This window comes from Bombyx mori, chromosome 15 (genome assembly GCF_030269925.1).
Source record: "Bombyx mori chromosome 15, ASM3026992v2".
In the NCBI taxonomy this organism is placed as follows: domain Eukaryota; kingdom Metazoa; phylum Arthropoda; class Insecta; order Lepidoptera; family Bombycidae; genus Bombyx; species Bombyx mori.
This window is the reverse complement of record NC_085121.1, coordinates 12,502,579-12,526,185: the sequence shown is the minus strand read 5'-3', so window position 1 is coordinate 12,526,185 and position 23,607 is coordinate 12,502,579. Positions and strand designations below refer to the sequence as shown.

At 35.3% G+C, this 23,607-nt stretch overlaps 2 protein-coding genes and 1 long non-coding RNA gene across 6 annotated transcripts in view; 2 read left to right on the top strand and 1 right to left on the bottom strand.

Moving 5' to 3' along the window:
• Positions 1-4,815: 4,815 nt before the first annotated feature.
• On the top strand, positions 4,816-7,410 carry LOC101739992 (tigger transposable element-derived protein 6). Its single transcript, XM_004923011.4, has 2 exons — positions 4,816-4,871; positions 5,167-7,410. The coding sequence occupies exon 2, from the start codon at positions 5,168-5,170 to the stop codon at positions 7,073-7,075; it is 1,908 nt and encodes a 635-aa protein (XP_004923068.2). The 5' UTR covers positions 4,816-4,871; position 5,167; the 3' UTR covers positions 7,076-7,410.
• A 3,134-nt stretch (positions 7,411-10,544) lies between these two features.
• Positions 10,545-13,698, bottom strand: LOC134200229 (uncharacterized). Its single transcript, XR_009975052.1, has 2 exons — positions 13,287-13,698; positions 10,545-10,726 (listed from the first exon to the last, which is right to left on the bottom strand). It is a non-coding gene; the product is annotated as an uncharacterized LOC134200229 (long non-coding RNA).
• Positions 12,040-23,607, top strand: part of LOC101739716 (serine/threonine-protein phosphatase 2A regulatory subunit B'' subunit delta) — a 164,162-nt gene continuing 152,594 nt past the window's right edge. For 3 of the 4 annotated variants that reach the window (XM_012697399.4, XM_062672672.1, XM_012697398.4), the window contains exon 1: positions 12,041-13,218. In XM_012697399.4, coding sequence (XP_012552853.2) covers positions 12,352-13,218 — 867 coding nt within the window. In that variant the 5' untranslated portion in view covers positions 12,041-12,351. Of the gene's footprint in view, positions 13,219-23,607 lie in introns of all 4 variants that reach the window. The other variant, XM_038015953.2, reaches the window with a different exon arrangement.

The window sequence follows — 23,607 nt, the reverse complement described above, 5'->3', positions numbered from 1 at the left end:
GCGCGAAAATAAACATTAGTAAATTATAAATCGCTCTTAAAAACTAAATGAGCTTGTTAACAATTATTCTGCGTATTGATTGATCTACTGACCAAAACATCCAATATATGACAGATGTTTTGCCTGTGTTGTTTTCCCTAAAATTGTCTAGAGTCGCCAACGAGTAAACTAAGCTTTTGTTACGTTATGTAATGGTTAAATTACATCATAATAAAACCCTCGGTCCTCGAGTTTTTTTTTCATTGTTCCGAGGTCAGTGATCGCCACACCCCCGCAAGGGTGGCAAACGTTCTTGACATTTGATTACCGAATAACGTTCGGCGCCGACCACGCAACAACGGCGATGACATTTATTTCTTTGGATTTGTTTTTTTTAATACGCTTTTATTAGCTTCAGACGTATGTATGTATGTTTGTAACGAAATCTTTGAACATGATTTTGACCCCTCAAAATTTGGCATACTTATTAAGGACCGATGACAATTGAATATTAAAAATCCTGTAAAGCACCCCACGCTTTTTTTACAATAAAATATTTTTTTCTTACACTATTTTTAATTGAAATTCATTAAAATTTATTTTATATTTTTTAGTTGGATTTTCTACAAAAGCGTTTTTTTAATAGTTTAAAATATTTATTTGAGATTCACTTTTATTTTGGATAGAGTAACCTACAGCTCAACTATTGTTAAGTTAATTTCTTGCCCAATTTGAGACATGACATAGTTTTATTATTGTTTCAATACGTCTTCGTATTAGATATACGTATTAGCTACTGTTATGATACCCTCTGGTTCCTAGCTTTCCTTTCATCATCACCTTTCCCGAATAGCATCAGCAGTTACGATCCTTTATTTATTTTTTCAATTCCGTATAACAGTACGTACGTATTACGTATTAGGTACATATTAGAAAAAAAGCGACATTAAACCGTAAAAGTATTTTTAATTGCGTCTACGAGTCCCGAAAACCGAAGAGAATAATTAGATCTCATTTTAGTTCTAGTTTGAAAGAACACAGCAGAAAAAAACGGTACTTTACTTTGTATGAGTAAAATCATAAAATCATTACACTAGTGATTTAGTGGGTGATAAAGTTTACTCCTTTGTACTATTCTGCCATTAGTCAAAGGACATTAAACTTGTTCAATATTAACGTCTACAGCAGAATTTATTTAATGTAATTTACCGTATTCAATTTGATCGGGAATATTTCGATAGCCCAAATCAGCCAGGAAAGTTCAATGGTTAAATAGTTTTTTAATCAATCTTACTATAGATTGATTGTTAGAACGAAAACATATTCAATAATCAATAAACGTAGGTGTTTTTATGTGTGTTAAATACCTTACACTTTTTTTCTAGATGAACCGATTTTCATGATTGTTTGGATCATCTTTATTATTTTAAAGCTGGTGTTTCTCATGTGGTTCCATTTATGTTTTAATCAATTTACTCTTTAACGTCTTATCTATATAAAAATGAATTGCTGTTCGTTAGTCTCGCTAAAGCTCGAGAGCGGCTGGACCGATTTGGCTAATTTTGGTCTTGAATTATTTGTGGACGTCCAGAGAAGGTTTAAAAGGTAGATAAATATGAAAATGCTCGTAATTAAATAAAAATAGCAATTTTGTTTTTCCTTCGATGTGTCCCCCGTCGGACGGATTCCTTTAGTTTGTTTTAAGTTTATTTTATACAAAAGTATATAGCATATTTTAGTAATAAAAAAAATTTAAATAGTAATAAAATAAATAAAAAATATTTTAATGATATCGACTACGATCATCTTACCCGGTCACCGTCCTCGCCAAACACGTCGCTTGCGAGTTCAGTTGCAACGAAGGGCTTGACGAGTAAATTAACCGACAGACACAGCTCACTGAGTTTCTCGCCGGATCTTCTCAGTGGATCGCGTTTCCGATCCGGTGGTAGATTCTGCGGAGCACTGCTCTTGCTAGGGCCAGTGCTAGCAACATTTCCGGTTTGAGCCCCGAGAGCTCACCTACACGCTAGGGTAAGAATCCAAAACGAAACAGGATACATGCTTAATTGAATTTTTAATGCTCTTAAACGAGATGAAGTTACGAACGTACCTAATGGTCGCAACGTTCTGGCCTTGCCACTGGCATTCCCCAAATTCCTCTCTCAGCAACACGATAGCCCCGCACCCGCACGGTGAATCCATGGATTGTTAAGATATTCGTCTCATGGTCAGTCTGTGTGCATAGCTGGAATTTGCGGGAAGACTACAGAAGTTTAATTCTACAAACTGTTTAAAATAGTAATTGCAACTCTACCTAGGTTCGGGCACCCGCGTCTTCTGTTTAATAGAAGTTCGCCTGGCATGGAAGACTTATGAGATTTGAAAATGATAGGTAAAAAAAATAATCTTGTAAACAGCGCGTACTTCGTTTAGTGATAAATTCTGTAACCAGTAAATAAATGACACCACAAATGGTACGTAAAGGAAAAATTGAAAGTTGTAAAAATGTTATTACAACATTTTCGATTATAGAATGTATAAGTTAAGAACGAGATTTAATCGTGGAACTGTTTTTGTAATGATACATCTTCTATATATTAATACGTGAAGCAAAAACTTTGTATCCCTTTTTACGAAAATTGCGCGGACGGAGGAGTATGAAATTTTCCACACTTATAGAGAATATAGAGAAGTGCACGATGCTAATTTTTTTTTAAAATAATGCATAAAATATACATTAAATCAATAATGAAAACATTACACACACTACATACCATGTATTTGACGCAAACACGCATGCATACTATTTATCTATCTATCTTTTAGGTTTATGGCGTTTCCTTTTAGATTTCGCCAATGTCAAGTGTATTTAATACTCTGCTTTCTATAGCGGGCTTCGTGAACAAGCAAGGTCACAGGTATTAATTCCTATTTATTGTCAAACTTTTCTTCTTGACGTCTGTTGTCAAATTGAGAATAGATTATGGTTTGTTAATGTTAATATTTTTTATAGTGTAGTCTTGGCGAAATTTGTGATTATAGAAGTATAAAATACAATCATAACAGTGTACAAACTTACAATTCCAATTAATTATAGTCGAATTTCGACTACTGCGGGACCACTAGTTTGTATTAATTTCCGTCATTAAACCCGTTACCTTGTTGTAGAGTGAATGATTAGACAGTAACATTTTGTTGCAAGCAGTAGACGCCGTTGCGGTACGTCCGGGCCACCATATCGCGCATTTGCATACATTTTCACTTTCCTCCGGTCATATTCGAAGTCATTGACTATTACGATTTCTAAATTTTGCTCAAACATACTTTTACTTATCAACTCGATTGAATGCGATGTTTAACAATAGAATACTTTATGTAATATTGTTCGATTTGAAAATTGATGTTTAAAAAATATATGACTTTATTTAAACAATTTTAAACAATTGTGCTCACATCAATAAATAAGCAAGGAAAATCAATAAAAAAAATAAAAAAAAAGAAAAATTGGAAAAACGGTTAGCTGGTAGATAACTCAATTGTTGAGTTAAGCTCGCTATTTTATAAGCTTTCGCAATTATTGTATTTTATTAAGTGTGTGTACAATAAAGAATAAAGAAGAATAATTTCAAACTATGTTTTTATTTATTTGATTGCACCCTGTTTAAATATCAGGAATAATAACAAAGTGCTAAATTTGAATTCAATTTCCCGAAGCCTTAAAGTATTTAATGTTTACAAAACAAATCTGAATTCATATCAAATATCTGCGTTTGTTACTTGGAAGCGTGTTGTTGCCACAAGTGAAGCTCGCTAATACAGTACCGTTAATTTTATTTCTGTTTTGACCCTGGTAATAAATACCTTATTACTCGAAATAAATTTAACCTTTAGTGAATTTTAAAATGCGTATTGAAATAATAAGTAAGTAATATTTATTTATTTATTACACTTTATGTATATGGATACATTAGCAAACTTAATGCATAAGGCATTTAGTGCTAGGCATTATGTTCCTCTGCATTAGCTTTGGTCGCCTAGTTAAGAGACAAAAGGTAATGCAATCAAAAATATTTCCGCCCCTCAAATCATGTCATGTATAATTTGAGTAGTTCAATCCTTTTTTGTAGAGCCGTGGTTTATTTTTGTGAAGCGTCGAAAGTTTTTGAAGTCTGCGTCTTGCCACCGATGGGAGGGGGGCACCAATATCAAAATATACAATGCAGCATTGGAGGTGTTGCTATATCCATCACCATTATTATTCCAACTTGGCTTTAAATAGATAGATAGAATAGATTCCGGGAACGGCCGCCTTGCTACCGTCATCTAATGCTGATCTTTGTCTCCGTATCTTGTGCTTGTGCAACGAAGTCTGCGAGTATTGTCCCGACACGAAGACAATCCTCTTTATATAAGACGCATGTAAAATCAAAATGAATTATGATATCACAAGTATGTAATTATATGTATGTATTGTGCCGAATTATAATGTCGCAATAAAATGTATGGGTATATCCAATTTCAATTGTTTTTCTTGCCTTCGAAGAGAGACAGGCACACAGAACACGGTGAGCTGTTATCGTCATTTATCGAAATCTATACTAATATGTAAATCTACAGTGGTTTTTACGGATGTTCCGTTATAACTACTGAACCATGCATCCGATTGACTTGAAACTGGGTATCCATGAAGAAAATACATGTAGGGGAGACCGGGGCTGGTTGTGACAGGGGTAAGTAGTTACAGTGGCGCTGGTGGCGAAACAGAAAACGATATAGTAATGCTAGAAAGAGAAAAATGACGTTGCCACTACTGGCTCACTCAATGCGAGAGCTAGTAGCGCCAGAGTTGTTGTGACAGGAGTACGTGTGCGTCGCCAATAAAACCACAGGTTTGTAACATTTTCGATTTTTAGTAATTATTGGTATATTACCTGTATTTCAACTAATCAGAGAAGCGTGTAGTGTAATTTTTGCGTCTTAATGCTTCCTTTTTGCGTTGGAATACGTTTTTATTATTATAATGATGTGTGTTTTTACTACTTAACCTCAAAAGATAAATTTTGGTGTCGGGGTTAAAAGTTACATTTGCTCGGGGTAGGTTGTTACTTGTCACAACCTGCCCCTTGATTTCTCGTTCCAACTGATATAATGTAAACCATATAACTTATTGTTTTTTTTTTGTAGAATGAGGACATATAAAAGAAAAACGGAGCGTGGCAAAATATCAAAAGATGTTTACGAACAAGCCGCGGTTATATTGGAGGAAGATGAGTCAAAAAAAATTCGTGGCATCGCAAAAGATTTCGGATTATGTCATATGTCGCTAACGAGATATATGAGGAAAAGTAAAGATGCAAAACAGAAGGGTATACCTATAGAATCACTCACAATAGGATACAAGAAGAATCGTCAAGTATTCAGTGGTGAACAGGAAGCAATTTTAGTGAGTTATTTGATTAAATGTAGCCAAATTTATTACGGCTTAACTCCAAAAGACGTCAGACAACTTGCATTTGATTGCGCACTAAAGCACAATATTGCGATACCAAAATCGTGGCTTGACAATAAAGAGGCAGGTGTAGATTGGCTGACAGCGTTTTTAAAACGCAACCCGTCTTTATCTATACGGTCGCCAGAAGCTACAAGCTTGAGCAGAGCCACATCATTCAATAAAACGAATGTTGACAATTTCTTTTCTAAGTTGACTGACGTGTTAGACAGATATAGATTTTCTGCATCACGTATATGGAATGTGGACGAGACAGGTGTCACCACGGTGCTGAAACCCAGAAAAATTTTAGCTGCAAAGGGTTCTAAACAAGTTGGTTCAATTACATCAGCCGAGAGAGGGACTCTTGTGACTCTCTGCGTCGCAGTAAATGCAGTGGGAAATTCGGTGCCTTGTATGTTCATCTTTCCACGAATTAAATATAGAGAATATTTTGTTCGCGATGGACCACCTGGTTCAATTGGTGCAGGCAACTCAAGTGGCTGGATGACAGGGCGAGAATTTAAAATTTTTATGAAACATTTTATAGATAATGTGAAACCATCTCCATCCGATCCTGTGCTCTTATTATTAGACAATCATACTTCGCATTTGGATATTGAAGTCATTGAAACAGCCAAAGACAATAATGTAGTGTTACTCTCCTTTCCACCACACTGCTCACATAAGCTCCAGCCCTTGGATGTGGGGGTTTATGGTCCATTAAAAAATTACTGTGCCAGTCAGCAAGATTCTTGGCTTAGAAACAATCCAGGGAAAACAATGTCTATTCATGACATTCCATCTATAGTGAATAAAGCTTTACCCTTAGCATTGAATCCAGCTAACATTATCAATGGATTTAAAAATACTGGCATCGCACCATTTAATAAAGATATATTCCAGGAAGATGACTTCTTATCGGCTTTTGTAACTGATAGACCAATAGACGACGAAGTGCCTAATGCAAACATTGAAAGTTGCCCTGTTACAACGCAGAATAAAGAGACAGAAACTCCAGTTTCACCTTCTTGCCATCGCCCCATAATAAGCCCTATAACAGAAGCCAATAGGTCAATTTATACCAGCCCAGTTGCGGGATGTTCTAAAGACATTGAAAATACTTTTTCTCCTGCAAATATTCGACCTTATCCAAAAGCAGCTGCCAGAAAAAGCAAATTAACTCGGAAAACTCGCAAATCCGCTATTTTAACTGATACACCGGAAAAAAATGCTTTGGCTTTGGAACAAGAGAAAAGGAACGATATTAAATCTAAAAAGGGAAAGTTAACTAAAAGATTAAAGTCAAAATCAAGTTCCGAGAAGACAGATAAACAAAATGTGAAGAAAATAAGAAAAACAATTAAGCAAATAAAACAGTTAGTAGTTAAGAAGAAGATATTACATGAAACTGATGAAGAAATCGTAGAAGATGAATATTTTTGTCTGATATGTTGTGACCCATTTGATCCCAAGAAAGCTGGTGAGGAATGGATAGAGTGTATTGTTTGCAAAAATTGGTCACATGTGAAATGTATCCGAGGAAATATTATACAATACGTTTGTTTAAATTGCGAAAGTGACCATTCAGATTACAGTGACTAAGCTGTTTTTTTCCTCCCAGTTATGATATTTTGTTTTTATATTCTGGCATCATTTACTTTTAGTTTTGAGACATAATGTGAATTTTGTTGATTACTCGTAAGTTTTTGTTCTATAAATAAGTTTATTATTCTAATCTTATTAGTGAGAAAGAATCTATATTTTGTTTTATAGTTTTATAGTTATAAAGAAAAGATTTTAGTTATGCTAAGAATTTGTTTTATTCTAAGTTTTAATTTATTAAGGCAAAATACTGCATCCTAGACATTGTAATACTATAATTAATGAAGAAAACCAACTATCTGTGATGATTGTTCCTAATAAAAAGTGTTTAATTACATTTGCCTTTGTTTGTAACATTTTACCCCATGTAGTGTAACAATCAGCCCCTGATGCGGGGTTGAAAGTGACAGGTCTCCTTTCTCAGAATTCGGTCATTTATGGCTGTTCTAATTATTTAGTACATAAGCCAAACTAAAAATTAAATACTGAATAGTTACTCAACCAAACAAACCTTTACTCAGGTAAAAATATCAAATAAATAAAAAGATATGACGCTTTATATTTAAAATGTCACAACCATCCCCAGTCTCCCCTACTTAATTGATAGGCTAATATTTATATGAGTGTTGGACTCCCTACACCAGTTGCGGGGGCGTTAATGATGAGGATTTTTGTGGGGGTGAGAAATAATAACCAATGTTAATTTTAAATGCCCAGCGAAGCGGACGGGTACAGCTAGTCAGTAATAAATCTCGCACATACTCTAACTACCGAATAAAAATTGAGATATTATTTAAAAAATAACATAGCGCTGAGGAAAAATCGCCGAGGGGATAAATTTTGTAGCGATAAAGTAAGTGATGGTCTTCTGTATCGACTTTCCCGTAATCTATGTGAAGTTGTAAGCTAATGAAACGCAGTCATGACCACGGCTAGGTGTGCCTATAATCACTGGTTAGTGTGCACGTGTGAAACCTGTCGCGGCACTTTTACTCGCGTGATCATCGTCAGACCTGTAATTATGGGCAAGAGTAATAAAAAACTAAACGCATACAGGAAACAAAATTAACCGAGACTTTCGTTTTAATTTGATAATCCATATATTCTATCTATATATTAATACGTGAAGCAAAAACTTTGTATCCCTTTTTACGAAAATTGCGCGGACGGAGGAGTATGAAATTTTCCACACAGAGAATATAGAGAAGAAGTGCACAATGCTAATATTTTTTTTAAATAATGCATAAAAGATACATTAAATCAATAAAGAAAACATTACACACACTGCTTACCATGTATTTGACGCACACACGCATGCATAACTATTTATTGTCAAACTTTTGTTCTTGACGTCTGTTGTCAAATTGAAATTAAATATTGTTTGTCTTTGTTAATATTTTTTATAGTGTAGTATTGGCGAAATTTGTGATTATAGAAGTATAAAATACAATCATAATAGTGTACAAACTTACAATTCCAATTAATTATAGTCGAATTTCGACTACTGCGGGACGGACCTCTAGCATATATAAAAATGAATTGCTGTTCGTTAGTCTCGCTAAAACTCGAGAACGGCTGGCCAGTTTGGTTAATTTCGGTCTTGAATTATTTGTGGAAGGCCAGAGGAGGTTTAAAAAGTAGATAAATATAATAATGCTCGGAATTAAATAAAAATAACAATTTTGTTTTTCCTTTGATCTGTCCCCCGTCGGACGGATTCTTTTTGTTTGCTTTAAGTATATTTTATACAAAAGTTTAGGTCTTTTATTTATCGATTGAGGCACTACGAAGTCTGCCGGGTCAGCTGGTTTTATATAAAAAGCAATTTGGAATTAACATACTATTTGATACTTCGAATGATACGCTGAGATGCCGAGTAAAATATATTATTATCGATTTAGCATTATCGATTCAGAATCCCTGTTTATTCTCGTCGGGAAAAAGATAGTTTCTTATTTGTATTTAAGATTCGTTTGAGACATCAAAGCTTCATTATATCGTTATTGTTTTTTAAATCAGTTGATGGATGAACGCGGTTATGGGCAACGTGAATCCAGAGACATTGGGATCGATCTCTGCAAAGTAAATTTAAATAAATGTAAATATTTATACAACGTAAACCACGCACTTGTTTTTCGGAATAACGTAGATAATAAATTGCATTAATTTAATATGTTAAGACTTTACGCGTTGTGGAATTATCATTTTGATCTCATTCCGTACATTGTTTATAATAACTATTCGTAAATACTCAGTAGTTTGAAGGGTGGGGCAGCCGTTGAAACTTACTTGAGACCTAAGAGCTTATATCTCAAGGTGGGTGGCGCATTTACGTTGTGGATGTCTATGGGCTCCAGTAACCACTTAACATCAGGTGGACTGTGAGCTCATCCACCTATCTAAGCAATAAAAAAAAGGTACCTCTCTAGTTTAATTTCTATCGTAGACGTGGAAAATTTATGTAAAGAAAAATCTCTTTACTTTTAAAAAGATTTTTCTTAGACAAGTTCACATACCTGTCATTCAATCAAAAGAAATAATTCAATCTTACTGTCCATAATAATATTGTATAAAAAAATTATTTAAATACAGATTTTAAAGGTTTTGAAATGTTGTTTTCGTATTTACGTTTGGATATTTTGTTAGATTTTTTTTATTGCTTAGTTGAGTGGACGAGCTCACGACCCGCCTGGTCCTAAGTGGTTATCGCAGCTATAGACATCTACAACTTAAATGCCGCCACCTACCTTGAGACATGAGTCGTCCTAAGGTCTCAATTTTAACAGTATAACGGCTGCCCCAACCGAACTGAAACGCATTACTGCTTCGCGGCAGAAATATGCAGGGTGGTGGTACCTACCCGTGCGGACTCAGAAGACGTCCTACCACCAGTAAAAGTCATTAGTGAGCCACCATGAATTTATTATAGTTTTAAATTTATACTGTCGATATATTCGTATTTATATGACAGAAAAGGCAGTTAAGTTTTTCATTGTCTGGAGAATTTGATATCATTTTATAGTTATGTGTTAATCAGTATTATGTACCTACAAATATTAATTCGGCAAAAAACCCTAATGGCGCCCTCATAACTTTAATATTCATGAGTTATTTATCTATATTTATATTGAATAGGCTCCGAAACTACTGAACCGATTTGAAAAATTATTTCACTGTTTGGAAGCTACATTATTCCCGAGTGACATAGGCTATAATCTTTTTTGAAAAAATCCTTACTAATCCTCACTAAAACTTTTATAATGTAACCCCTATAATGTAAAAAAAATACCTAAAATATTCTTTACATCGCGTGCCCTGCGAAAACTATTGATGATAGAATAAAATAATGTACTACGATTTTGTAGAACACATAATTATTTACAAAAAGTGTCGCGACAGCATATTTCTAATTATTATAGTTATGCCGCAATAAGTGTTCTTTTATTTAAAAAAATAAAACAACGACAAATATCCATGAAATTTTTGTTGACCTGAGCGGAGCCGGAGCGGGCCGCTAGTCTTCATTATAAAGTCGCTGCAAATAATATTACTGAGATGTTTCGTCGACGATACGACAGTGGTCGTACATTCGTTAACAGATCTGAAGATGTTGGCTGATCGTTCAGGACGCGTTGCTTCATAGAATAGGAACTAAAAGGCAGGGGAGGCTAAATATACGTGCGTTCTATTTGCGTGGCGGACGCGCGTGCGCGTCGCGTCGCCGACGTTCACACAGTGGCGACTTAAACAGACAGTACACTTGATTGTATAGATCTAAAATGACGATGAGCAGATGAGCATACAACCCACATGATCGTCAGTGACACCAGGGGCAAAGCCAAGCTATTTAGTAAAATTTACACTTTAATTACTTGAAAAACGTAAGATTCTATGTTATATTGATAAACAAAAAAATACAAATCGAAATATACTACTATAATTGTTGTTTGTCATTTAATTTTTTTCCATAGGACTTGTAGTTTTGCCGAAAATCGAGATAAACCGTTTTTTACCCTTAAAAACTTACCACCTCCCACTTCCCGACCTCAGATCACCCGTAAATTATTTTCCTTTCATTTTTGTTATATTCTCGTCCTTTCTTAACGGGTTTCATCCTACTATAATTTTTTTTCACTTTTTACCATTTTTAAAGGCTTCAGCCCTGGTCTAAGAGGAGATAAGCTGTGGTTTTGATTTTGAAATATATATTTCTTGGAAGATTATCACACTCTAGGGTCACATTGTTAAGTTTAGTTAATGTAAGTTCATTCTTAACGTATATTTATATGTTTTTAAATTTTATTAAACAAATGTATATTAAATACATTTCAAACTGGTAGTTGTTATTTAATCATATTGTTATGGTAAAGGGTAATTATGTAGTGTTAGCCTTGGCTAGAAGCTAAACAATTAATTGAATTACGCTGAGTACATGTAAATTATAATTGGTTTGTTTTATTAATGTTGCAACATTCAATGCTCTTTTGAAAATATATTAAATATTGGGTAATTAATTTCTTGAAAATTTTTTTTTATTTAAAACGAACGAACATTTCTAACTTTATGGTTTCGCTGTCACAATCTGCGTTTTTGTTGAACATTTACTCTGTGACAGTATTGTCTGTCCTTGTCACCGGCTTGCAATCCACCGTCCAGTATGCATTCGGCCTAGCCCGTGCCGATCCCAAAACAAAAAATAGTAGATACAATTTGTAAATTTTTGCTAAATTAAAAAAAACTCGATTTCAGTTCTTATTAATGAATGACCCTGAACACAAAACACCGCGACAGCTAGAAGTTACCTGGATATTGTATGAACTTTATTCTCTACGAATAGAAATGGTCTGAAATAGTTGAGTTTCTTGAAATGTAACATTGAATTAATTATTGTCGTTGATAGAGATAGTATGTTGTATGTAGTAGTATGTCGGAGCCGGGAGGGGGAACGCGGGTAGCGCCGGCAGTGAGTTCTCTCGCGGCGCGCCGCAGTCCGCGCGAGGAGCCTCCGTGTGTTGTACTCCCTCACCGTCGCGTCCTTAACCACGTTCCTCACCATTGTTTATTGTCCCACGCGTGCTCTCAGTAAAGCCTCTACAGCTGTTCCGTCGCAACCCATCACTGGGCTTGAATGTAAATGTGTGTTTTAAAATAAAAATAATATGTTTTGAGTGTTGTTTTGTGAGTGCTGTGAGTTTAAATGGAGGGCCCGACCGGTCCCTGAAGTCGGGAGTGCAGTGCGCGCGCCTTCGCTGAGTCTGTCTGAGTTTAGCTCGGCCATGGCGGCGACGGCTCGTCGCGAGATAGACACCGGCGAGGAGGATATCGCGGCTATAGCCAGGCAGATATCCGACCATGCCGAGGCTATCTATCAGACGTGGAAAGCGCGCGGCTTGGCGCCTTCTGAGATCCTCTCTTGCAGACCTACATCCGGCATCAAGCTGACCGACAACCTACGGACCAAACCCAAACCAGAACCTAAGCCAGACCTGAAGCAAAGACCAGAACTCAGACGGGATCATCGCCCGGATCCTACTCGTGAGAGGGCGAGGAGGGAACTGAGACAAGAGCAAAGATCCGAACCTGATGGCGAAATTATGGATATCACTTTGCCTCCAGATTTAGTGCCTGAACGCAATGGAACAGGAACGACTTTAGTTGGAGGTAGGCGCGCTGATGCCGCTGCCATGAGATTAGAAGTAGCGCGCGAGGAGGAAAGATTGTTGAGAGCTCTTCGTACAGGGGGAGTTGTTGCAGAACGTCCTGCAGAGAGACCAGACGTGGTTCCGCCGGTCTCTCTCGTTGATTACGCAAAGAGCCGCTATCAGGATAAACTGGAAACCGGTGCGAGGAAGCCGGCTGCAGGGGCTGGAGGAGAGAGACGTGCCTCGCTTGGTTCTCACGTGACCGAAGCTCGATCCAAGTTCGAAGCTCGCGCTCGCAGGGCCTCCAGCGCCGGCACCGGTGAGCCGGTCTCCGCTGCGGGCACGACGCCCGTGCGACCGTTCCTCACGAGAGGATCTGTTGCTGAACGCGTGCTCATGTTCGAGAAATGCCCCAGCGAGGCTACTCTAGAGCTCGCCAAGAGGAAATCTCCAGCAGCAACGACATGGCGGGGACCGCACGACGTCATCAATAGAGCACAGGTACGTTTGTGAGATAGCTTGCTGCAGAATAAACATTTATGTGTACACATGGAAACACTTGTACTAACCGTGGGTTCGCAGTTCAAATACAATGTAAAATAAATAATTGTATTCGCCATTCGATAGGTCGCTTGTGCCCGCGTCACAGAAGACGCACACAAAGACGAGTGTTTGAGTCGAGCCGCGCCGCGGAGCTGTAAATTTATAGTAGACTTGTTTTTATACGCCTGAAATATTTTGTGATTCAAGAATACGGTGACATCAGCCACGGTTTTTTCACGGAAACCTCTTGTAATGAATTGAGTTAATCGTAAAACTGTTTCTCCGGCCTTCACATAATTGAGAATTTAAGTTTTTTAAAGACGTTTAAAAACGAAAAATTTTGATTGAAAGCTCGGATTTGTGGCCTTGTAGTTCAAACTTCGTAAAAAGACTAGACCACAAATCGATCCTGGAGCAGATACCAATTGTTTTCACTAATTAAACACACATATATTTTTGTTTGGCTCGAACGATGACGGATTAACATTGTGTTCGATACAGTTGACTAAGTCTCATTGCAAACAGAAAAATGTTTAAATTTCCATAAATATTACGCTAAAAAGGCTCGTTGTCAGCACGTGAGATAAGCAAAATCATTTTGTCTATTTCATTGTGACATGGTTTTTGGGAAGTTTTAACAACACGCCGTGTTTGTTCAATGAATGTATTGATTGAATACGGGGCGGAATGCTGATATAAATCAAGAGATATAACAAACTTGGGTCCGTTGAACTAACACGCTGTAACCTGTCGTTGCGTTCAATCATTCAGGACGCATTGCACCACTTCACAGTATATTGTACAATCTATTATAGAGTATACATAGAATTTTTGTCATACTGCCAATCTGAACATTCGAGTACCTATTGCATCGCTATAAGCACGTTTTAAACCTATTGTCTTGGGTTTTAGCAAGTCATCTATACATATATTAATTCGTGAAATAAAAACTTTGTACCCCTTTTTACGAAAATTGCGCGGACGGAGAACAATGAAATTTCCCACACTTATAGAAAATATAGAGATCAATTTATAAAAACACTACATACACTATCATTTATTTGACACACACACACGCATGCATACTATTTGTTAATTGTCATTTTTTCTTATTTAATTGCAGTCTGTCAGTTATAGGCTGTGGTCAAATTGAGAATAGATTAAATATTGTTTTGTTTTTATTAATATTTGTCTATAGTGTAGTGGCGAAATCTGTGATTAAAGACGTATAATAATAGTCTTTGCCAATAGAATCATAATAGTTAACAAAGTTATAATTTCAACTATTTATAGTCGAATTTTGACTACCGGGGAGCACTAGTTTGAGATAGAAAGCTAAGCCTCAGTTGTAGACAGCGACGTGACTGTTGTCCTATGAGCTGTCCACTCTTTTGCTTTTGAAGATTTGACTGTGCTTTGCTAACTAACTTTGCTAACTTGCCTAACTTTGCTAACGCCAATGAGCAATGGTATTCACTTACAAGTGAGCCGTACGCTGATCTAACTACATACAAAAGCAATAAATAAAGGCAATAGAATTACATTTTTACTGGTGGTAGGACCTCTTGTGAGTCCGCACGGGTAGGTACCACTCCCCTGCTTATTTCTGCCGTGAAGCAGTAATGCGTTTCGGTTTGAAGGGTGGGGCAGCCGTTGTAACTATACTTGAGACCTTACAACTTATATCTCAAGGTGGGTGGCGCATTTAACCTTGTAGATGTCTATGGGCTCCAGTAACCATTTAACACCAGATGGGCTGTGAGCTCGTCCACCCATCTAAGCAATAAAAAAAACGTATTTCGTTTAAAATTGGAATACGTTCAACTAATATAATTAGACATTAAATTTTAAATTAGTCTTCTGTAACTTTCCGCTGGATTCTATAATGTGACAATTAGGTAGTTTTAATTTTTTTTTCGTAAAAGCTATTCGAGTGAATACGCCCACTGTGTTATCTCTGTAAAACCAGTATCGATTTCAATGTTCATTATCCTTTTTGTTTTAAAAAACAAAGAAGCGATCTGTTTCGTTAGGAAAACAATAATTTACAATGAATATTCAATTCACGGGCCTTGAATAAAACAAACATTACATCAATGAAAATCTCAGAAAGTTAAAATGACTTCACCAATTGCGGTTTATTAAAACATTCTGTAATTCATTTTATAACGTTTTTATAATCTTTGAATTGGGGTCAGTTACCATTTGCGGTTGTCTTGTTTTCGGACTTCGAAAATAAATGTTTAATTACAGCTAAATTAATTGCTAATGATATGACGTAAGGGTGTGTGTGTGTGTGGGTGTGTTCTACGTAATTAAATACTTATTAATGTAAGATCATTCCTTTTTCACCTTTATTCATTCTTCGCTATGAATATGCAAATGTAACGTGATTGTATTCAAAGGAATTTGTTGATTTCATTGCAATTAATAATGACGTTAAATGCTAGTTATTTTGAGGTTACTTTTCCCCTAGTAGTCGATAAAATTTAACCTACCCAATTTTCGAACGTTTTAGGGGCGAAACATATTATTATGAAAGCAATACGATCCTTATGAAATACCTCACTGGACTCGATCGTTATTAGAATCGCACTTGAACTTTGACCTTGAAATTTGTGACCTCGTATTTAAAAAACTAAGATTTTGTTAACGCTTCATGGCGACGCGACGGGCTGTACGAAATTTCACGTTTTTCTGTTACTGTTATGTCGCGCGCGCGTAGAATCATAAACAGTTTAAAACAGGATACGAATACTAGGTATTTGTGTCACGCAGCTTAGTGCAGTATGAACGTGTATAAACATTTCGGCCTCGATCTCTCTACAATCGGGCTCGGGATGTATTGGGATCATTGCTATTTTTACGAACAAATTACCTACCGAACGAACATAGTTATTTGGACACGCGTTCGCTTAAGACATGTGTTCGAATCGTACAGAGATTGTTCACCTCGTGAGACGTATCTACTACGGGCTAAGAAAAAAAAAATCGTTCCAAATTTAAAACTGGATGGAACGACGGGAATGACTTGGCTGACGCCCAGCGGCGCCCGATTAGAGCCGACCGACATCCGACTGCATCCGAGTGACGCCGAGGAAAATAAGTTGATATAATCTATATATATATATATATATATAAATGAATTGCTGTTCGTTAAGCCTTGTTCGGACTAGGCGAGTATTTAGTTAATTTTAGCTAAATGTGTCTGAGCACTAAAAATTTAGTCGAGTAGGTTAGTAAATAATTTAGTCAACTCAATTCATTGTGTTCTATTTTTCGGGCGAGTAGAGAGTAGTTTAGCCACTAATTTATTCGGTACTCGACTAAAATACTCGCCTAGTCCGAACAAGGCTTAAGTCTCGCTAAAACTCGAGAACGGCTGGACCGATTTGACTAATTTTGGTCTTGAATTATTTGTCGAAGTCCAGAGAAGGTTTAAAAGGTAGATGAATGAATGAAAATGTGCGGAATTAAATAAAAATAACAATTTTGTTTTCCCTCTGATGTGTCCCTAGTCGGACGGATTCCTTTTGTTTGTTTTAAGTTTATTTTATACAAATGTATAGGTCTTTTATTTACCGATTGAGGCACTACGAAGTCAGCCGGGTCAGCTAGTCTTATATATAAAATTTTCGTGTCACAATGTTAGTTATCATACTCATCTGAAACGGTTTGACCGATTTTTATGAAATTTTATTTGCATGTTCAATAGGTCTGAGAATCGGCTACTATCTATTTTTCATACCCCTAAGTGATAAGGGTTGTCCACCTCTAACATATTTTTTTTATTTTTTGGACAATTTTTTTTTTGTTTTATTGAGGCATTATGTGCTTGAATTAGGTTTTGTTATTTTTATATTCCTTCATCGTTCACAGCGCTACATGCCCCTTTCACTCATTTACCACATCCTTACACACTTATTAGGTATAGGTTAGTTTTTTTTTCTACACTAGAAATTCCCTAGAAATCTTATATATATATCACAAAACAACGTTTGCCGGGTCAGCTAGTAATATATACTAGAGGTCACGCAGTAGTCGAAATTCGACTATAATTAATTGGAATTGTAAGTTTGTACACTATTATGATTGTATTTTATACTTCTATAATCACAAATTTCGCAAGGACTACACTATAAAAAATATTAACAAAGACAAACAATATTTAATCCCAATTTGACAACAGACGTCAAAAACAAAAGTATGACAATAAATAGTATGCATGCGTGTGTGCGTCAAATACATGATATGTAGTGTGTGTAATGTTTTCTTTATTGATTTAATGTATCTTTTATGCATTATTTAAAAAAAAAATTAGCATTGTGCACTTCTTCTCTATATTCTCTATAAGTGTGGAAAATTTCATGCTCCTCCGTCCGCGCAATTTTCGTAAAAAGGGATACAGTTTTTTCTTCACGTATTAATATATAGATATACGACCGAAGCATTCAAAGGGTTGACTAGGCGAACGATTCGTTCGTTCGGACTCTTTAGAAACTAGCAACACCGCAATTTATAATTCGAAGGAAGCCAACGTTAAATTGAACGGAAGTGATTGTAAGAATTTATTCTCGACCGACCGACTGTAATGGCGTGCGAGAAATCACACGAGAAGTCATCGTTCGTAATTGGAACGTGGTGGACGGTCGTGATGCAATCGTATCGTAAGACCCAAATATGTAGTTATGGTTCCATTATCACGCACATGCTAAGAACGATATGTTTTATAATAGCGTTATCGATTCTGACGGCTTTCGCTGATCAAATCGAGGAGCGGAAGACCATTCGGATTAAGCGACATTTCGCTTAATACGCGACATTTATCTTTGTAATTAAAAGTCCGTTTTATTAGATACTGGCGACCCGCCCTCGCTTCGCTTGGGAAACTGTAATTTATTATTGATTTCTCCACTATTTAATGGATGTTATTATACATATAAACCTTCCTCTCCAATTACTCTATCTATTAAAAAAAACCGCATCAAAATCTGTTGCGTAGTTTTAAAGTTTTAAGCATACATAGGGACAGACAGATATAGGGACAGAGAAAGCGACTTTGTTTTAAACTATGTAGTGATTAGTATCAATAATTCGATGTTTTTAATTGAACTTCAATTAAGTTTACTCCATTCAAATAGCTGAAGAAGTTTTTTGTTATGCTATTTTTTTCAAATTTTAAACTTTAAACGGCTCTCCTATAAAATTGCAAAAACTCTTGAAATCCGTGCAAATGACACCAGTGACGTGTGCGAGAGAGGAAAATTTCGACCGGAATAATTGGTCTACTTAAATTTTCAATACAAGATCAAGATATTTTCAAAGTATGTTGATATATTCACATAAAAAAACTGTCGCGTTGTACCTACAGACACTCGAAAAGGAACGCTATTCTAAAAGTCAATATGTCATTTCCTCATTCTAGACGACTGCGTGGGAGTCGACGAGTCGAATGGTCTTTGAATTACGTTCCTTACAACGATAGAACTACTTTTCTAAAGAATTGAATCACCATTTTCGATCCGATATTGTACGTGGCAATAGTTTATTAGGAGTTAGACCAAGGATTCGATTTGAAGTTAATAAGGTAGGTCTCAGCGCGGTTCACAGAAAATGAAATTAGATTTCGAATATGTAATGATTTTGTCGAAAAGTTTTATGATAGTTAAGAACGGGAGAAAGTCATTTCGGGCATTCGACTATACGATAAAGCGAGATAAGAATCATGCCGTAATAAAAATGATTACGTAATTTTATGTACGCGCTGGAAATGTTTTTGTTTGTAGCGCAACGCTTTATCTCAACTATCGTATTTAAATATTTTTTTACTATTATATCGACGCTTGAAAGGCAAACGTTACTAAGCGACAATAACTGCATTGTACATAAATGATAGGCAATAACCATATTCGATGCGCAAAAATATATATTTCTAGGTCTATTAAAATCATTTCAATCCTACAGCTAGATTCGTTAAAATAGAATTTTTTTCAGGTATTTCAACTTTAAATTAGTCTACTGTAAAGTTCACATTGTCGCTTAGTTATGTTTGCCTTTCAAGTGTCGATATATATTTTGTAACCAGCGATAGCGTGCTAATTAAGTTCGTCTTTGAGACGCACGATCTTCTCAGCGGGTCGCGATTCCGATCCGGTAGTAAATTCATTCGCGAAGCAGCTACTTTTGAGTTGTTAGGTCTCCTTTGGAGGCGCTCGGGTAGCTGTTAGCAAATTTCACCCCTCCTGGCTGAGCCCTTGCTCACCCACCTGCGCTGGTGAAGCTAGAAATGCAACTAGTAATCTTTCAATTATAAAAAAAAATACATAATATTATTATGTTTAATATCATAATATTATTATGGACATACACCCATATTGAAATTAGCAGTTAGTTTATATCAAGGACAACACGACCTGCTTGATCTAATGCTAGCTAGCACGAAATTAAAAATATTTAGAGAATGTCGTAGTAATGTTACTTTTATTGCGCGTTAAGTGGTCAGTAGATGTAATAACGCGAATGTCACCATTCATCTTAATATTTAAGTCGTCGTGACCAAGATGAGAAGACACCCGGTGTATTTTATCTGCCGGCAGCATCGAGGGCCTATTCAGGCTTCACCTTGACTGGTTTTACCTATGGAAATACGTACTTAACACGTGTTTGCGAACGCGTAGTCCACGATGAGGGAATCATAAAATCATGTAATAAGAATCAATTATTTACCACCGATAGGTACCAAAATGCTGTCTGCCACGAAGCTATCACGCGTTCCAGTTTGAACAGCCGTTAAAACAATACGAGTGATACTTCAGACTCACGTCTCAAGGTGGGTGTCGGCGTTAGCACTGTTATGTCTTTTGGAGTCTGGTAAACACTCTACCTTGAGCCGGAAGCTCGAACATGCATCTATAATAAAAAAAAACATAAGAATTATGTGTCACAGTTTCATCCCAATAAGGAATAATAGATAGAAGCAGCAACAGAGGAAGTTAAGTTGATAAATGGTAATCCATATCTAAATAATATAGGGTGACTTAATGACAGCGTCCGCTTGGCGAAGGTTTGGTATATATGGAGACGTATTGTTATAAAAAATAAATAAATAAAAAAGCGAAGAATAATAACAAATTGAGTAACAAACAAGTACTACATTGTTTTAAGCTTTCTCTATTATATATAATTATAAATTCATTATTATTATTTAACGAGGTTTAATCACGATTTTTACTTTTACTCGACATGAAAACTCATGACTTATGAAAATCTTGGTGAGAACCCGTAAAATAATAGCGCTTAAAATATATAATAATATATTTCTAATATAGTTTAAACATAAAATGTAGTTAGTTGTAAGTGTACCCGATGGTGACTTCTAAATTAAACACTTTTTTCTTGTTTGCACCCTCCTGCAATTAATACTAGCATTCAAGTGTTTTTATTAATTAGATATCTGTACGTGCGGTCGTAAATTATTACCATACTTCTGCAGTAGTGGGGTAAAAAAAATCACGCTCCCTGATTTATGTGACGACGATCTGTGCCAAGAGTGCTCGTCCTAGTGATTATTCAGAGGCCTCCTCACCGGAAGCATTAGAAATAATTTGTAGAGAAATGAGAAGAACGCGGTAATGTATTCATTGTATTCAGTACGGATCCACTGGCTTCATTTAATTTACTCTAATCGCGTGTAATGTAACGTCTTAAATTACCCAAAAAAGTGTAGTCTTGTGTGTTTTTGCGTAATTCAGTATTGCGTGTGTATGCTAATTAGGTTTCGAGAATTGTTAACGTTGGTTAAGCACACAATGTTTTTACAATTCAACTATTGAAGATAATTGAAACAGTATTCAATTGTTTTATTCCCGATGTACTTGATCTAGCTGGCATTGTACTTAGTATCTGGTATAGGTATTGTTATTGAAAATTTCGAAGCTCTCTGTTCGGAAATTGTTTGGATTATTATCTGGATGTGTAAAAGTACGTATATAGTTATATAGCTATAAGTTTCTAAACGATTAATTCGAAAATGATGAAAGTACAAATTTTCGACAAGGTACTTTTTTTTAAGGGATTTTATGACCTGGTAACTAAGACCTTTAGGTCATGTCTTATTTTAGTGTATGTAAAGAAAAACCTTCATAGTCTAAAACTCTTTAGTTTTATAAAAAGGATTTTTCTTAAATGTCATTCAGTGAAGTTTGACATTAAGTAAAAAGAAAGTTCAGTTTGTTAATATAATAATTTTATTAAATTAAGGGCTTTAAATGTTGTTTTCTCATTATACACATAACAGAAAACGCAATTAAGTCTTTTATTGTTTATTTATTCTGGAGTACCCAATATCATTATAAAACAACATTTTTTGCAACACCATGAATAAAATGGAAAAATTAAGGTTTGATTTTGCTGTGAAATCAACGGAAGATGGAAAATCAAATGTTATATGCATAACTTCAATTGCTACACCTGATGGACAGATTTTTGGGATACCAACCGAATATCAAAATGCCAACTTTCATGAAGAAATTACAAAAACTTCAAATTATGCAAAGGTAAAAAAATCTTTAAACAAAAGACACCAAACCAGAAAAGTATGGATTACTTTGACAAATGATATATCAAGAATTTATTTAGACGAGGATCAAAATTTACAATTTGATGATTTTTATTTGGAAGAAATTTCGGAGAGCAATGCTAAGTCTATAATTGACGATTCGAATCAGAACGTTGAAAAATTATTAGAAAAAATGCTTGAAGAAAAAATAAATAACACGGAAACTCAAAATTTAAACAAAATTTCTAAGGAATTCATCATTGAAAAATTTTCTGGGAGAAATCCAAACGCTTCACAATGGATTAAAGATTTCAATAAGGAATGTGAGCGTTTTAAAATAAAAGAAGACCAAAACAAAATAGAAATTTTAAAATTTTTTTTGGAGTACAGTAGTGTAGATTGGTATAATTGTATGTTAATGAAATTGAATATAGACTCAGAATGGAAAAAATGGGAAGAAAATTTTTGCAGGACATTTGCAAGCAAAGGCTGGTCACCCGTTAAATATGCTCTAGCTTTCAAATATCAAGTTGGATCTTTACTTGACTATGCTTTAAAAAAAGAAAAATTGTTGCTAGAAGTCAGGAAGTCGATTGATACTGGGACACTCATAGACCTGATAGCATTCGGATTACCTAATTATGTTGCTGACAAAATAGATAGGGAAAACATACAGGGAACAGAAGATCTTTATAACGAAATCGGAAGACTAGAACATCTTGTTGGGAAAAATAAATTTGATAATAAATTTGATATTAAATATTCCGATACTACATATTATTATAGAAAAAATAAAGAAACAAAACCTTGCTTAATATGTTTAAAGGAAAAAAAAGGTAAACGTTACCATCCCGAAGAAAGCTGTTGGTTTAAGGAAAATAATAAAAAAACAGTTGTACGAAACATAAATAATTCTGAATTGGAAATCGAATTAAATGAGAAGAATCCAAAAAACTAGAGGTGCCACCATTAATAAAAGTCAAGTTAACATTAAATGATACTTTAAAAGTATCTGGAATTTATGATTCTGGGTCAAATGTGTCTTTGATCAATGCAAAATTATTGAAAATACAACCCAAAGAAAATTCAGGTGATATAGAAAAAGTTAATTTGAAAACTATTAATGGTGAGAAGAAAACAAAAGGTATTGTAACATTAAAAATAAAAATCTATAATATTGAAGGTTTTATGGATGTATTTATAATAGATAACGTCAACTTTAATTATGATTTTTTAATTGGTTTGGATTGTATAAAAAAATTCAAACTAATACAAACGGAAGAACTAAAAATTAAACAATGCTACAATTCAGAAGAAAATCTGAAAGATAATAAAAGCTATAATTATTCTTCTACAACTGTCGAAATTCCTAATGTACTAGGTAACAGAAATGAAGGAGGTTTTTCAGAACCTGAAGTATTAAAAAAAGAAATTAATTCTACACACAATGGTGAGATTAACTTTAATGAACACATAAACTCGGAAGGATTTGAAATAGTTGTAAGCCATCTTGATCCCTACCAGCAGTCGGAAATTAATAAATTAGTAGAAAAATACAAAGCAGTCTTCGCCAAAGATAAGTATGACGTGGGGACAGTAAAAGATTATGAAGCTCATATTGACTTAATGGTGGATAAGTATTGTTTCAAACGTCCCTACAGATGCACGGTTGAAGATAGAAAAGAAATAGAAACCCAAATATCAACACAATTAAAAAGGAATTTGATCGAGGAGTCTTACAGCCCATTTGCTGCTCCAGTAACTCTGGCATATAAAAAAGAAGATGGGAG

Excerpts from the sequence above, each read along its gene's own strand:
- LOC101739992 (XM_004923011.4), top strand. The coding sequence starts at position 5,168 with ATGAGGACATATAAAAGAAAAACGGAGCGTGGCAAAATATCAAAAGAT.